The sequence below is a fragment of the Petaurus breviceps genome, unplaced genomic scaffold (genome assembly GCF_028583685.1).
Source record: "Petaurus breviceps papuanus isolate PSGF00001 unplaced genomic scaffold, PetGlider_PUasm1.0 90763, whole genome shotgun sequence".
Lineage (NCBI taxonomy): Eukaryota > Metazoa > Chordata > Mammalia > Diprotodontia > Petauridae > Petaurus > Petaurus breviceps.
In genome coordinates this window covers 7,503,668-7,520,935 of record NW_027187340.1, presented here as the reverse complement: position 1 = coordinate 7,520,935, position 17,268 = coordinate 7,503,668, and the positions used below count along the sequence as shown (strand labels likewise).

The 17,268-nt window shown below is 37.3% G+C and overlaps 1 protein-coding gene across 50 annotated transcripts in view; it reads left to right on the top strand.

Annotated features, from left to right (window-relative positions):
* Positions 1 to 17,268, top strand: part of TTN (titin) — a 324,829-nt gene that overhangs the window by 110,907 nt on the left and 196,654 nt on the right. For all 50 annotated transcript variants that reach the window (XM_069068526.1, XM_069068527.1, XM_069068543.1 and 47 more), the window contains 20 exons: positions 76 to 354; positions 449 to 727; positions 835 to 1,113; positions 1,261 to 1,548; positions 1,668 to 1,955; positions 2,966 to 3,247; positions 3,661 to 3,939; positions 4,341 to 4,622; positions 4,793 to 5,071; positions 5,697 to 5,984; positions 6,206 to 6,484; positions 6,587 to 6,865; positions 6,956 to 7,234; positions 8,193 to 8,480; positions 8,723 to 9,010; positions 10,668 to 10,958; positions 12,558 to 12,845; positions 14,065 to 14,157; positions 14,295 to 14,580; positions 16,330 to 16,507. In XM_069068526.1, coding sequence (XP_068924627.1) covers positions 76 to 354; positions 449 to 727; positions 835 to 1,113; positions 1,261 to 1,548; positions 1,668 to 1,955; positions 2,966 to 3,247; positions 3,661 to 3,939; positions 4,341 to 4,622; positions 4,793 to 5,071; positions 5,697 to 5,984; positions 6,206 to 6,484; positions 6,587 to 6,865; positions 6,956 to 7,234; positions 8,193 to 8,480; positions 8,723 to 9,010; positions 10,668 to 10,958; positions 12,558 to 12,845; positions 14,065 to 14,157; positions 14,295 to 14,580; positions 16,330 to 16,507 — 5,372 coding nt within the window. The remainder of the gene's footprint in view (positions 1 to 75; positions 355 to 448; positions 728 to 834; positions 1,114 to 1,260; positions 1,549 to 1,667; positions 1,956 to 2,965; positions 3,248 to 3,660; positions 3,940 to 4,340; positions 4,623 to 4,792; positions 5,072 to 5,696; positions 5,985 to 6,205; positions 6,485 to 6,586; positions 6,866 to 6,955; positions 7,235 to 8,192; positions 8,481 to 8,722; positions 9,011 to 10,667; positions 10,959 to 12,557; positions 12,846 to 14,064; positions 14,158 to 14,294; positions 14,581 to 16,329; positions 16,508 to 17,268) is intronic.

Here is a 17,268-nt window from a genome sequence, read left to right as displayed (position 1 = left end):
CTCTCTCTCTCTCTCTCTCTCTCTCTCTCTCTCTCTCTCTCTCTCTCCCATCTATTTCTTTTTCTAAACATTTAGAACCACCATCTTTCGAACAGACCCCTGAGCCTGTGGAAGTTTTACCTGGAATGAGTGTCACTTTTACTAGTGTAATAAGAGGTACCCCTCCATTCAATGTCAAGTGGTTTAGAGGCAGCAGGGAACTTGTACAAGGAGATTCCTGCAATATCTCTATAGATGAGTCAATTACAGAACTGGAACTCTTTGATGTCGAACCATTACAGAGTGGAGACTATTCTTGCCTTGTTATCAATGATGCAGGCAGTGCCTCCTGTACCACCCATCTTTTTGTGAAAGGTTTGTTCTTTGTTCCAATTTGTATTGTTACAGTCTCTTTTCCTAAGTCTTCATGGAGGGTTGGAATTTCACCCTCATGCTTTCTTTGCTACAGAACCAGCAACATTTGTGAAAAGATTATCTGACTTCAGTGTTGAAGCCGGGTTCCCCATAGTTCTTGAGTGTTCCTTTACGGGGACCCCTCCAATTTCAGTGACCTGGATAAAAGATGGCTACTCTCTTTCTCAGTCTCCAAACTGCAGTATTACTATGACAGAAAAATCTTCCATCCTGGAGATCATTGATAGCACAATAGAGGATTATGGACAATATGGTTGTCTGATTGAAAATGAGGCTGGTCAGGATATTTGTGAAGCCTTGGTCTCTGTCTTAGGTGTGTTGACTATCATCTCTTTGTGCTCTTGTACTCACAATTCTTTAAAAAAAAAGAACTTTTTAAAATTTGGTTTGGTTGACTGATTATAATCTTTTTTGCTATAGAACCACCTTACTTTATTGAACCATTGGAACACATGGAAGTGGTCCTTGGAGAATCTGCCACTTTGCAATGCCAAGTAGCTGGAACTCCAGAAATCAAAATATCTTGGTATAAAGAAGACACAAAACTAAGATCAGCTCCTGCATATAAAATGTCCTTCAAAAATAATGTTGCCTCTCTTGTAATCAACAAAGTGGACCATAGTGATGTTGGAGAATATACCTGCAAAGCAGAAAACAGTGTTGGGGCTGTTGTTTCATCAGCTGTGCTTGTTATTCAAGGTGATAACTTTGTGCTTTAAAAAATCAAGTGCTTAGTAGCATGTTAACTTATTTAACTTCTTAATGGACATCACAAGTGAAATAAGTAAAAATAACTGTGGGTCTCTCTTCTTTGGCAAATGAGGATTATTTCTAATTTCATTCCAGAGCGCAAACTTCCACCTTCATTTGCAAGGAAACTGAAGGATATTCAGGAAACCCTTGGCTTCCCCGTTGCATTTGAATGCCGCATCAATGGCTCAGAACCCATTCAGGTGTCTTGGTACAAAGATGGGGCACTCATAAAAGATGACCCTAACATGCAAACATCTTTTGTCCATAATGTTGCAACTCTCCAGATCTTGCAAACTGAGAAGAGTCATATGGGTCAGTATAATTGCTCAGCTTCTAATCCTCTTGGAACTGCTTCATCCAGTGCCAAGCTCATTCTCTCAGGTAGGTAGCTCATGACATATTCCCTTGTAAGAAGTATGCTTTCAAATCACAACAGAACTGGAAAAAGAGTAATAATAAAACAACTCACCACTATGACCATATATTCTTAATGTTTTCAGAGCATGAAGTACCTCCCTTCTTTGATCTAAAACCTGTATCAGTAGATCTTGCTCTTGGAGGAAGTGGTTCCTTCAAGTGCCATGTAACTGGTACAGCACCAATCAAAATCACCTGGGCAAAAGATAACAGGGAGATTCGTCCTGGAGGCAACTATAAGATGACTTTGGTTGAAAACACAGCCACTTTGACAGTTCTAAAAGTAGCCAAAGGAGATGCCGGACAGTACACTTGTTATGCAAGCAATAGTGCCGGAAAAGACTCTTGCTCAGCCCAACTGGGTGTACAAGGTATATGCTACAGAGTAGTATTAGAGTATGGTTTTTTTAAGCATCATGTTCTAGTAATGTATATTTGTTGTTCAATTGTTTCAGTTGTGCCCAACTCTTCATGACTTAGTTTGGGGTATTCTTGGCCAAGATACTGGAGTGATTTACTGTTTTTTCCTCCAGCTCATTTTACAGATGAGGAAACTGAGACAGGGTTACGTGACTTGCCAAGGGTCACACAGCTAATAAGTGTATGGGGCTAGATTTGAACTCAGATCCTCCTGACTCCAGGCTCAGTGCTCTATCCACTGTGCCACCTAGCTGCCATAATGATGTGTATAATAGGTTCTTAATAGTCAGCAAATGGTAGGCATTTGATAAATGGCTTTTTCCTTCCTTCCTTCCTTCCTTCCTTCCTTCCTTTCTTCTCTTCACCAATTTTATAGATATAGAGAGACATAGACATAGATACATACATATATATATATATATGAAATCACCTATTATCTTCTAGTTGCTTTACAAATATTATTTGATCCTTACCAACCATCCTGGAAGGTCTGTTCTAATATTATCCCCACTTTACAGTTAAGGACAGTTTCTTCCTCCAGGTTTTTACCTCTTTGATCTCTGGGTATTGGTCCAGAGAACTGGGAGAATTATTTGGGAGTTTTTTCCATCAGTGGATCAAATCATGAGAATGTTTAAGTGCCTACTATGTGCAGGCAGAGGAAAGCATATTATTTATCTGTTATTGTTTTGATAAATTTATTTTCATGTTACTAGTTGGTATGTGTTCTTAGAATTAATATCTATTGCATCATGTTTGTTGTGTTTTGTTCTTGCTAAACATTATTCAAGAAATGCTGAACAGTTGGATAAAATTTCAGAAAAAAAAATGTGGTTTCCTTCCCCTGTCCCCCAAGATGAAGTGATTTGCCTAAGCTACAGGAGAAACTTTGTTATAGCTTAAGAAAGTTTGTGTTCCATATCCCCCTAACCTAACTCTTGTTGTCCCCTTGGTTGCACAGAACCACCCCGATTCATTAAGAAGCTAGAACCTTCAAGAATCGTGAAAGAGAATGACTTTACCAGATATGAATGCAAAATAGGCGGGTCTCCAGAGATTAAAGTGTTATGGTATAAAAATGAAACCGAGATCCAAGCCAGTGAAAAATACAGAATGTCATTCGTGGATTCTGTGGCAGTGATTGAAATGCACAACCTCAGTGTTGAAGACAGTGGGGACTATACATGTGAGGCCCACAATGCTGCTGGCAGTGCAAGTAGCAGTACATCATTGAAAGTGAAAGGTCAGAGCTCAAGCTGCCTTTGTCTTCTTCCATTTGGTGTCTCCTCCCATTGGCTACCTTTGTCTTCTTCCATTTGGTGTCTCCTCCCATTGGCTACCATTGTCTTCTTCCATTTGGTGTCTCCTCCCATTGGCTACCTTTGTCTTCTTCCATTTAATGTCTCCTCCCATTGGCTACCATTGTCTTCTTCCATTTGGTGTCTCGTCCCATTGTCTGCCCTTCTGCTTCCTATTCCTCGCTTTCCTAGGACTTTTTTTCTGTCTTTGACTTTTTTTTTTTTTGCTTTTTTCTTTAACTTTTTTTTGCCTTTTTTGTCTTTGACTTTTTTTTGGTCAAATCTTATTTCTGACGTTACCTTTAGAGGACCCGACTTAATTTCCTCCATCCTTTTCAATTCAAATATCTATTTTTAGAACCCCCAGTCTTCATCAAAAAACCTCATGCCATTGAGACCCTGAAAGGTTCTGACGTTCATCTTGAATGTGAGCTCCGAGGAACTCCCCCATTCCAAGTTTCATGGCATAAGGACAAAAGAGAACTTAGAAGTGGCAAGAAGTACAAGATAATGTCTGAGAACTTCCTTACTAGCATTCACATTCTTAATGTTGATGCTTCTGATATTGGGGAATACCAGTGTAAAGCTGCCAATGATGTGGGGAGTGATGCCTGTGTTGGCTCTATTGTACTGAAAGGTTAGTCTGTCTTCTCTCCCTACTTCTAATTTATTCCCTTATCCCTGCCCTCATTTGTCTTTATCTTCCCCTGTCCTCATCTCCTTCAACCCTAACCTCCTCTACATTTCACTTTTTCCTCTTCTTTGGGCTTTATTTATCTTTCTTCTTTGCAGATTAAACTCTGACAGATATCTTGTTTATTTGGGAGCTCAGATCCTCTGAGATCAGGCTGAGGGGAATGGGTCTGGCACATTCCACTTCATCTTCACGACAGCATAGCCTCTCACCCTCGTTAATAAATAGTGACAAATAACCACTAGTGTTTGAGCCCTTTTATTCAGGACTTCAGAATACAGTGCTCTCCTTATGATCTTTTTTCATATACTGTTTTTAACCATGTATTACCTCTTCTCCATCAGCACCACCAAGATTTGTAAAGAAGCTAAGTGACTTTTCTGCCATAGTTGGAGACCAAGTTCAATTGCAGGCTGTCATAGAAGGCCCTGAGCCAATTTCAGTGGTGTGGTTCAAAGACAAGGGGGAAGTCGTTCGAGAGAGTGACAATGTCTGGCTCTCCTATTCAGACCACACTGCAACTCTACAGCTGACAAATGCTGAACCAGCCAATGCTGGAAAGTATACTTGTCAGATCAAAAACGATGCTGGGATGCAAGAATGCTTCGCAACACTCTCAGTTCTAGGTAAGTATCTCTGTGTTTATATCCACATACACATGTTATAAAAATGCCCCCAAAATGGATATGACATTGTAGCATATATACATATATCAGAGCATGTGGGTTCATAATGTCTGCTTTTGTCATACTTAGCTTAACTTTTAAATGTGGATGTGATTTTCATCTCATTTCAGAACCAGCAGTCATTGTAGAGAAGCCAGAATCAGTCAACATTACATCGGGAGATACTTGCACCCTCGAATGTGTAGTAGCTGGTACTCCAGAACTTATTACCAAGTGGTTTAAAAATGGAAAAGAGTTGACTAGTGACAACAAGTACAAATTAAGTTTTTTCAACAAAGTGTCCAGTCTTAAGATTATTAATGCAGCACCAAATGACAGTGGTGTGTACACTTTTGAAGTACAAAACAGTGTTGGGAAAGATAGCTGTACAGCTTCAATTCAAGTTTCAGGTCAGTTGGTTTCATTTTCATTCATTATTATTCTACAATTCAAAATTTACTTTGCTTCTTTGGAAGAAAAATTCAGTTCCAGGCATTTCAACAGTTAATTAAATTCTTATTATGTACCAGGCACAGTGCTAGCTACTAAAGATAAAAAAAAAATGAAATAGACCCTACTCCCAGGGAGCTTACATCTGTGTAAGGAAACAATTTTCAGTAGAGCCACTTGCATCCAATATCCTAGGGGGTCATCAAAATTATAGTTGACCTACATGAGAGATTAGAAGAAAATCCATTTTAAAGAGTTTAGCTCCATTTTTATTTCTAAATGATCAGAGCAAAATTGTACTCTTTGATAAGGCAACATGGTCTGTTCCATTTATGATACAGAATCCCTTCATCTATTGAAAAAGAAAGAAACTAGAATAGCAATCAAACCCTATAAACAAAATCTCTGAAAATCAAACCAGCAGCTCCTCCTGATTAGTGTTTGAGGTCTCTGATGTTAAGAATTTCTAATGAATTCTTCCATACTAAGGCAGATGGTGTGGATTAAAGTAAAGGACCTTTTGGCATAAAGTTAGAAATTAATTTTTTATAACTGTTTGCCACTCTTTGCTTTTCTCTTATTTAGACCGAATTGTGCCTCCATCTTTCACAAGAAGATTGAAAGAGACAAATGGTTTATATGGTTCCTCTGTTGTGATGGAATGCAAAGTCTATGGATCACCTCCAATTTCTGTCACCTGGTACCATGAGGGAAATGAGATCCCCATTGGAAGAAAGTACCAGACTACCCTAACAGATAATACTTGTTCTCTGACTGTGAATGCTCTTGAGGAGTCAGATGAAGGAGATTACACCTGTATAGCTACAAATGTTGCTGGATCTGATGAATGTAGTGCAGCCCTGACTGTTAGAGGTCAGTAAAAAAAAAGAAACAGAAAAAGAAAGGATGAGACAGATCATTTAAGAGAATCTGGTTCAATTTCAGCATCATCTCTTCTTACTTCTTTCAAATTGTATTTACTGAGCACTTACTGTGCTTAAGGCCTTGTCCCATGCTGCATGGCTTATAAAGTGTTTTCCTTATTCCCTATCATACAAATATTAACCTTCTTTTATATATGTCTGTGTGTTTAGAACCTCCCTCCTTTGTGCAGAAGCCTGATCCTATGGATGTTCTCACTGGAACAAATGTAACTTTCACAAGCATCATTCGAGGAACTCCTCCTTTCAATGTCAGCTGGTTTAAAGGTAGCACTGAACTGCTTCCAGGAGACAGATGTAATGTTTCTTTTGATGATTCAGTGGCTGAACTGGAGCTGTTTGAGGTAGATACATCACAAAGTGGAGATTACACCTGTATAGTTAGTAATGATGCCGGCAAGGCTTCTTGTACAACTCATCTTTATGTAAAAGGTTAGTCCCTCATATGCCTTCTTCCATTTTAAAATTTTCTCTGTGTATGTACGTATGTGAACATGTGTGCTTGACCTGGTCATTTTATATCGTTCTCTCTAGCCCCAGCCAAATTTGTGAAGAGGCTAAACGATTACAGCATAGAGAAAGGGAAGCCATTGATTCTGGAGGGGACATACACTGGAACCCCACCCATTTCAGTCACATGGAAGAAGAATGGCTTAAATATAACTCAATCTCAAAAATGTACCCTGACCGCTACAGACAAATCTGCTATCCTAGAAATTCCCAGCAGCACAGTGGAAGATGCAGGACAATACAACTGCTACATTGAGAATGCCTCTGGGAAAGATTCTTGCTCTGCACAAATATTGATATTAGGTGAGTTCCTGGAACATATCTCATATTTTTAGGACTTGTGCCCATTCTCTAGAGTTCTTTCATCACTGATCATCTTCCCTTGTGTTTTAGAACCGCCTTATTTTGTAAAACAAATGGAGCCCGTGAAAGTGACTGTGGGAGATTCTGCTTCCTTGCAATGCCACGTTGCAGGCACCCCTGAAATCGCAGTGTCTTGGTACAAAGGAGATACGAAATTAAGAGCCACCTCTACCCTCAAGATGCATTTCAGGAATAATGTTGCTACACTGGTTTTCAACCAGGTCGACATTAATGATAGTGGAGAATATATCTGCAAAGCTGAAAACAGTGTGGGAGAAGTGTCATCATCAACTTTCCTTACTGTTCAAGGTGAGTATTTTAAAAATTAATGAAGTAACTCCTTCCTTTCAACTGAATCTAAATTGTCTCACCAGGGCCTTCTTCCTAATGTGATTTTTTGAAGTACATGGCTAATAGTAAGTACTTAATAAATGCATTATCTAATCTAATTCCCCTAACAGCTAACTTCCCAAACCTTTTATAAGGAAAAAGATGACAAATTATAATTTAATTTGGAATTAGGACATAATTATTCATTCACATAATAATTTTGTGTGAAAAATATCCTCATAAGATTATAGATTTGGAGCTCTAAGGGAACTTAAAGTCTTATCCAGTCCCACATTAAAACCCACATTAAAAGACAAAGAAACTGATGCCCATAGAAATCATAGCATCACAGTTTGGGGAGCTATAAGAAACTTTAGAGGCCACTGAGTACACCTTGCTCGTTTTGTAGATGAGGAAACTGAGGCACATAAATGTTAAATCACTTGCCCAATGTCACACAGCTAGTAAGTTTCTAAGATGGGACTTGAACCTAGGGTCTTCCTGACTCCAAATCCAATGTCCTATACATGATATCCCAAGGCCATGTAGGTAGTGACTGGCAGACACTGGTATTCTAACATAGAATGCCTAACTCCAAAGTTAGCACTCATCCTACTTTACTTGGCTTTACTTCAAACCCGTTATTTCTAAAGTTGATCTCTTTTGCCATAAGATGGCCTAAAGATGGTAGATTATCTCTTCCTTGAAGCCATTTACCTCCCTAGTTAGCCTATAGCTTTATGCTCCTTCTAAACTTTAGAGCTGATCTTAAAGTAAAACTTTGAAACAAGATGGTGTCCACTCCTTAAGCCAACTCAGGAGAATGTATTAATACTTATGAGTGTGTAGGAAGTTCATTATCTGTGCAAAGTCTGTGAGAGGGTGTTCAGTAACTGAAAACATCCAGTGATTCATTCCTAATTCTGTTTCCTTACAGAGCAAAAACTTCCACCTTCATTTTCTCGACAATTACGAGACATTCAAGAGACTGTTGGCCTACCAGTTATATTTGAATGTGCAATAAGTGGCTCAGAGCCCATTCAGGTGGCTTGGTTTAAAGATGGCAGACCTTTGAGAGACAGCCAAAACGTGCAGACTTCATTTTTAGATAATGTAGCAACCCTGAATATTTTCAAAACAGATAAGAGCCTTGGAGGTCAGTACACCTGTACGGCTACAAATCCTATTGGATCTGCCAATTCCAGTGCCAGGCTCATCCTCACAGGTTGGTGGATTTTAAAAAATATTTCTTATTTAATAAACAATTTAAAACATATATATGTACACATGTGTGTATATATGTAAATACATACATGTGTGTTTATATGGGTGTGTATGTATGTGTGTAAATAAATATATGTACACACACATACCCACATCCTGGAATAAGGAGATAGTACTTTTTACAAACCAGTATGTTTTATGAATATAAAAACTCAGAATATGTTTCTACTTACTGATTTACAGAGGGAAAGAATCCACCCTTCTTCGATATACCAACTGTCCCAGTTGATGCTGTTGTGGGAGAAAGTGCTGACTTTGAATGCCACGTTACTGGAACTCAACCAATTAAGGTAGCCTGGGCCAAAGATAACAAAGAAATACGGAGTGGAGGAAACTATCAAATTAGTTACCTGGAGAATACTGCCCACCTGACTATTGTAAAAGTTGACAAAGGAGACTCTGGACAGTATACTTGCTATGCTGTGAATGAAGTTGGAAAGGATTCATGTACAGCCCAACTGAACATAAAAGGTAAGTAAGGCTCAAATTGCATGGTACACCCAAAAGTACAGTCTTTTTGCATTTCATCCTGAATGACGGGTTACTTATGACACACACAAAGAAACCAAGGATAGTGGTTCTGTAAACCTCATAGGAATAAGTATTGGGCAGGAATGATGGCTTATTCTGTAATTTCTGCTACTGGGGGAGGCTGAGTTTGGTTGATCTCTCGAGTTCAGAAGCTCAGATCCACAGTAGGGCTGAAAGTCAAAAGAGGGTCTAAGCTAGGTTCATCACCAAGGTGGTGACTCTCTGGGAGCAGAACCTGCTCAGAATGGCTAAGGAATGGGCAAAGTGGTCCACCTTGGCAAAAAGGACAAGATTAAAGCTTCTGTATCAATCTATATTGTGATTGGACCCATGAGTGGCCACTACATTCCAACCTGAACAAGATAGAGAGGGGAAAAAATGATAAGCTCTAGTTAAATCAATTTATAAGAAACCATTCATTGGGGCAGGTAGGTGGCATAGTGAATAGAGCACCAGCCCTGGAGTCAGGAGGACCCGAGTTCAAATTTGGCCTCAGACACTTAACATTAGCCGTGTAACCTTGGGCAAGTCACTTAACGCCAATTGCCCCTCCAAAAAAAAAAAAAGCAAACAAACAAACAAGATGTTCCAAAAGTCAATGCAGTTTTAAACTCTTCCATCATGGTTAATTTATAATTTAAATAACAATAGTTTTAAACTATTAATGTTTAAAACTGCACTAAGACTTTTGTGTTTTAAACTATTTTAAACCAGCACTAAGATATTTAAGAACTAAGCCTGCATGGCAAAAAGAACCCTATATTCTTTAACCTATAGTTTCTAAAACTTTGCATATAGTGGTCTATAAGTTTTATAAGAAAATTTTCATTTTTTATTTAACTTAATTTTAATATATTATTTAGAAAACATTTTCCCTTTCTTGGAAAATTTCTGTTCCTAGAAGTAACACCTTTATACAGCTCAAAATCAGAGTGCAAATTTACATAAACTCATAGTGGGTAGTAGGGTTCTAACTAGGATAGTGCTAATAGTGCAGCCTTGCTGGTATTTTCTTCCTTCTTGGAAGGCCTTCTTCCTTACCCTGCCTGCCTTGATCTGGAATATTTTGGCCCCCTGTCAGAAGCATATAAACTTGGGGAGTTAGGTGGTTCAGTGGATAAGAGTACCAGCCCTGAAGTGAGGAGGACCTGAGTTCAATTCCAGCCTCAGGTATTTGCTAGCTCTATGACCCTGGGCGAGTCACCTAACCTAATTGCCTTCAAAAACAAGTACATAAAATTCCTACAAAGGATATTTCCATCACTAACTACCATTCTCCCCACCCTTGGTTTTCCTCTGTGCAAACCTTTTCCCCTACCTCCCAAAGCTCCTAGCAACAGTAATTCCTCTGATCATAGAATGCCATTTTGCCCTAGGCTAGCTTCCTCCCCAAGTCTATACCCTAGATGAGTCTTGCCTCCTTCTCCCTCACACTCACCTGCCTCAAGTACAAAAATAGTTAAATTAGAGCTCTGGTGGGAGGTCAGATTATGATGAGGGAGCAGATGCAATGTGATGATTTCTGAGACACTGGTGAGTCTTTTTATCAATGACTTGCTTTTCTATCCCTGACTATTTGTGATGTGCTCCCTTACAGAACGGCTAATACCACCAAGTTTCACTAAAAAACTCTCTGAAACAGTGGAAGAAACAGAAGGGAACTCTTTCAAACTTGAAGGCCGTGTTGCTGGTTCCCAACCTATAACTGTTGCTTGGTATAAAAATAACATGGAGATCCACCCAAGTGCTAATTGTGAAATATCATTCAAGAACAACGCCATATTTCTACAAATTAAGAAAGCAGGGATGTCTGATGCTGGTTTGTATACATGCAAAGTTTCCAATGATGCTGGGTCTGCTCTCTGTACTTCTTCAATTGTGGTCAAAGGTCAGTTCATTTCAGACTTATTTCCTTGTTATATTTTATTCACTCATTTATTATCTCAATAATTTTAAAGTTTAAAACTGCACTAAGACTTTTGGGTTTTAAACGATTTTAAACCTGCATTAAGATATTTAAGAACTAAGTCTCCTTGGCAAAAAACCCTATATTCTTTAACTTATGCTTTCTAAAACTTTGCATAGAGTGGTCTATAAGTTTTATAAGGACATTTTAATTTTTAATTTAATTTTGATTTATTATTTAGAAAGCATTTTCCCTTTCTCTGATTTTAACAAAGTTATAGAAGAAAACATGCATTCTTTAAAAAGGTTATTATGGGTCCACATATGCTATTTTGTAAAATATCCACTCTTTCCCCTAGTCTAATATTGTCCTGTAAAATAGATTTCATTTAACAAAGTTTCAGCCACTGTAACTCATGTGCCCAAATAATTCTTGCTAGCTTAGAGGTTGATGTCGCATTAATGTATGCGCAAATGACACATACTTTTCTGAGAATATATTCTTGCCATTATGGAAATTTTGTAAATTGTTCTGCTGGCTATTACTATGTCAGGTAAATTTATTGGGTATTGAAGAACAATATTTTTTTAAAGGAAAGCATAAATGTTTTGTTAGTTTGCATGCAAATTTCCTGAATATCAATATACTAAGTATTGCATATGTGGCATTGACCTTAACCACGAACTCTCTGGGAATTATACCACATTACTAATGTTAGCAAATTGGAATGATCTGGATTTATGCTAACATCTCCAAATTAAGAATTTATTAAGAAATTCTTCTATACATTTATGCTAACACATATGAACTGGATTTAAGTTAGCCAGAGTTGCACAGTTATCTATCATAATAATGATCACCATTCTCTAGCAAAAGCAAAACAAAACAAAATTTCAACAATCTGAGAACTCATATCCCAATGTTTCTGTTTGTTTGAAGTTTATCTCCAGCTATTAAAAAGAGTTATAATAACATTTAAAATGTAAATTTTAGAACAATGGGATTGTTTTCACTTGGACACTGAGTTTAAATTCTTAGTTTCACTGGTCTGAAACACTCTAAAAATGACTTTAACTAAATTTAATAGCAGAGATTAACAAAACAGAAAGAACACAAGCATTGGGGTATATATCTGGGTCTCATATTATTGGAATCCTGGATTTTTGCCTCTTGATGCATACAGAATAATTATCAATAGATGCAATAGCATGTAGAATTCAGCATGAATCTAGATTAAAGTTTCTAGTATTAGTAATGTGTTTTGATGCAAGGAAGTTCACGTTAAGGAATAGTACAATATTTATTTATAGTACTTAGTGTGCAGATGCTTGGCCAATTTTGTGTATAAAATAATATTTGTGTTTCATCTGTTATTTCTGCTCTTCAAACACCATCAACTTTAACTGTTGTCTCAGGACAAGAATGGACAGTGAAAGCTACTCTTTTTCAAGATAATTAAACCAAATGGCACTCTTTATTGTTGTTTAGTGACAACCCTATTAGATTTATCCAGTCTTCTTTCTTGAATTGTGAAACCCTCTTGCCTCTTTCTTCCCTCACTAAAATATTTTGCAATTCCAGAGCCTAAAAAACCGCCAGTGTTTGATCAGCCTCTTGCTCCAGTGACAGCAAATGAAGGGGAATTTTTGCAACTCAGCTGCCATGTTAAAGGATCAGAACCCATCAGGATTCAGTGGCTGAAGGGAGGCAGAGAAGTAAAACCTTCTGACAAATGCAGTTTCAGCTTTGCTAATGGAACAGCTGTTCTGGAACTAAAGGAAGTTACTAAAACTGAGTCAGGAGATTATGTATGCAAAGCTTCCAATGTGGCTGGAAGCGACTCTTGCAAATCAAAAGTGACCATTAAAGGTACTGTAATCTCAAAACATTACTTTCCCTATCAAATCAATAAATATCTCTTATTTAGTGCTTAGTGTCACCGTGGTGATTTAAATATTAATTAAACATGATTTAAAAATACCAATTAGTGATCATATGTATCATGTGCCCTTACTGTTTTCTTTGAGGTAAGTCGGTCAGTAAACAAACATTTATTAAACACCTACTATGTGCCAAGCACTGGGAATACAAAGAAAAGTAACAACAACAAAAAAGTCTCTGCTTTTAAGGAGCTCTCAGTCTAGGGAGGGAGCCAAGATGCGAATAGCGGTGAACAAACAAGCTACATACAGCATGAATGGGAGGTTATCGATATGGGAAAGGCACTGGCATGACATGATAAAATCTGCAAAGACTTTTTAAGAGGTGAGATTTTAACTGGGACTTGAAGGAAGTAGGAGAAGCCAAGAGGTGGAGATGAAGAGGCAGAAAGTATCAGACACGGCAAACAGTGAAAATGCCCAGAGTTGGGAGATAGAAAATAGAAAAATAATAGAAAAGCAATTGGGAGATAGAAAATAGAAAATAAGTTCAGTACAGTCAAAATATCCAAAAAACACTGAAGCTTTACTGTAATATTACTTACTAAAAAAGTCAAACTGACTAAAAACCGAGTAAGAAAGGTCACAGTTTTAGCACTGGGAGGGACCTTAGAAGCAATGAAATCCAACCCTTTCGTTTTAGAAATGAGGGAAGTAGGGCAAGTTGCCTAAGGTCATGCAGTCAGTGTCTGAGAGATTTGAACTCTGGTCTTCCTGACTCTAAGTTCCAATGACCTATATATTATGTCAAGGCTAATTAGTGAAACAATCAAAGGCTTTAATAATTTAAAGGCTTTACATATAAAGCGATCCCTTGGCATAAATCCTAAGAGTGCCTTTCCAGTGAAGCTTCAGCATATTTATGTAAAATGTGATATGACTAGTTTGATATCTGATTTGATGTGTATAGAAATTGCCACCAAACTAAATTTCTGTGAAATCCTCTATGATTCTCTTGGCACAGAAATTCTCTATGATATGTATGCTTAAATATGTGTATACAAATGGAGAGACAGAATGTGTATTTCTAAGCATGAAATACGTAAATACAGGATGCTATTTAATCTTACCTTGATATTAGAGCCTATTCACAAAGAAGAAAAAAAAATACTGCCCTGAGAAAACTAACATTAAAATTTGTTTTGCAGATAAACCAGCTGCTGTGCCAACAGCTAAGAAAGCAGCAGTAGATGGAAAACTCTTCTTTGTTTCAGAACCCCAGAGCATCAGAGTCATAGAAAGTAAGTCTTAGATCAAAGCTTTGCATCTTTCTATCCACACAAGCTTGTTCTCATGTAAAGAACACTTTATAGTTTTAAGATTAACAGTTAGATTTCAGGAAACCCAACACTGACCCATTTTTATTCTTGTTTGTCAGAAACCACTGCAACATTCATTGCCAAAGTTGGAGGTGATCCAATCCCAAATGTTAAATGGACAAAGGGAAAATGGAGACAACTGAACCAAGGAGGTCGAGTCTTTATTCAGCAAAAAGGCGATGAAGCAAAACTGGAAATTAGGGATACTACAAAAACAGATTCTGGATTGTACAGATGTGTAGCATTCAATAAACATGGTGAAATTGAAAGTAATGTTAACCTACAGGTGGATGAAAGGAAGAAACAAGAGAAAATTGAAGGAGATCTTAGGGCAATGCTGAAAAGGTAAGTGCAAGTGGGTTCATTGTCGGTAAAAAAAAAATGTTAATGTCTATTCCATACATGTTCATTAAATAGATTTATGATCCTTACCCTTCAGGATTTGAACAATAGAACAAGACAGTAGCTAACACATTTCTTTGTATATTACATCAGCAATGGATAAATTCAAATTTATATGCATATAAAAGCATAGCAAAATGCCGATGGATCTATAGCAACTATGAGGAATAATGGTTCATTCGGATCAAATTGATAAAAGTTTTAAAGAATAACAGGCAGTGACTGACTATACTAAAGTGATACATCTATAGTTGCCTCTTAAAGTACTGCTCTAATGCTTCATTATATGGCATGGAAATGGTCTTGGGTTCTCCAACAAACTTTAACATTGTCTCTCATAGGTCATATTGAACTTTGAAGACCCTTTGTCCAGCAACATACTGTATAGTTATTACCTAAGGACCAGCTATTATGTTAGGAATGCTTATCATGAGATCAACTCATTGTCCCTGATTATGATTTTTTTTTTTTACTAAGGCATGAAAGAGTTGAAATCTGCATTGGAGAGATTAGAAACGTTGATAAAATCGAGTGGATTAAATTATCTTTTAGCAATATCTGTGAAAATTAGTCTTTATCTGTTTTTAAGACCCAGTGCTTCCCCCCCCACCAAGATATTAATCATTTTCTGTATCAGCTAATTTCTTTTCATTTATTTCAAAGAATTCTGAAAATCCCATCCTAATTTTTCAGTCTCAACTACTCCAATTATTCTATGTCTTTAAAGATTTTTTCCAATATTTTTGAGAAATTCATATTTAAGATTTTTTAGGGGGGCAGCCAGGTGGCTCAGCGAGTAAGAGCACTGGCTCCAGTGTTGGGATGACCTGGAGATCGAATCCCGGGCTCAGACACTCAGCACCACACCCAGAAATGACTGGCCATGTAACCTTGAGCAAGTTACATAAATCCGATTGCTTAAAAAAAAAGATTTTTTAGGTATATTTGCCTCTTGGCACACAAATTTTCCTATGTATTTATCTAAATTGTGACACGTTTAAATCTAATTCAATTTGGAACAATTTCTGTAAAATTCTTTGTCTTCCTCAATATTTACATATATACTAATATTTACATACATTCAATTATGTCTGCACATGAGTATGCCTTTGGAAGTACATACACGCAGTCATGTTGTTATTCAGTCATTTCAATCATGAACAATTTTTCATGATCCTATTTGGGGTTTTCTTGGCAGAGATACTGGAGTGGTTTTCCATTTTCTTCTTCAGCTCATTTTACAGATGAGGCAAGCAGGGTTGAGTGATTTGCCAAGTGTCACACTTGTGTCTGAAGCCAGATTTGAACTCAAGAAGATAAGTCTTCCTGACTCCAGGCACTCTATCTACTGTGCCACCTAGCTGTCCACACATATTCACACAAGTCTAAATTTTAGGAAAACTTCCGTTTGCTTTTTCTGCATTTAAATAATATGGTCAAATTTTATCTAAATTTTTCCAGATTGAAGATTTTTGTCTTGTGTGATAAAATGTATCTTGGTATGACTCTTTTCAAATCTTCCTCACTCTTATTTTAAACGTATTAGTGGAATTTTCACTAGAATAAAATTACTTTCCAAATGTTCATGATGTAGAGCTCTTTATTCTATCATTAATTATTGGGAAAAAAGATGAATAAACAAATGGAAGGTAGATATTTTACCTTTAATATCAACTTCCTTTTATCACTTAGGACTCCAATCCAAACAAAAGGGGAAGAGGAGACTATTGATATCATGGAACTTCTCAAAAATGTTGATCCTAAAGAATATGAAAAATATGCTCGTATGTATGGAATTACAGATTTCCGAGGCTTACTCCAAGCCTTTGAATTGTTAAAGCAAAGCCAAGAAGAAGAAACACACAGATTGGTAAGTTTTCTTATGTAAAAAAAAAATCATGTAGATAAATCCTAATTGAAATATATATATGTGTGTATATGTATATGTATATATATAGTAGTCTGAATGAATCAGTCTTGCTTAGCATATTCATCCACCAAATACATATGTAGCGCCAATGGAATATTTACAGTGCCCATGATCACAATAAAGACCGTGACTATAAATATCTCATGACATTCGATCGCAAAACATACCAAACTCTCCAGATAGAGAACAAAGCTGAAACATTTAATTAGACATCAGAAAACCAAATCCCAAAACCAGTAAGCCAGTTCCATCATAGTACCAAAGATATTCAGAAGCCATAATAACACTGAAAGTCACAGCATCCTTCAGCCTTCCCACAAACCAATACAAGATCAAAATTTACCCACAAACCTCTCTCCTTGCCTGAGCTCCTCTCTCTCCCACCGTCTGGCTAGCTCTGGCTCCCAGCTTCCAGTAGGCTCTGCTTCCCTTCAGCAAACTCCTCCCACCACAAGCACCATGTGACTACATTCAGCCTGTTAGGGGGCAGAGTTTATTTTCACTGCAGGGAAGCTTCCTGTGGGCTCTGCTGCACCCTTCAGCAAATTCACTCCATCACAGGCTCCATGTGATTACATTCAGCCTATTAGGGGGAAGAGTTTACTTTAAAAGCAGGAGAGGTCTTCAAATTCCTATTGCATTCCAACATACAAAATATATATATATATATATATATATATATATATATATATATATATATA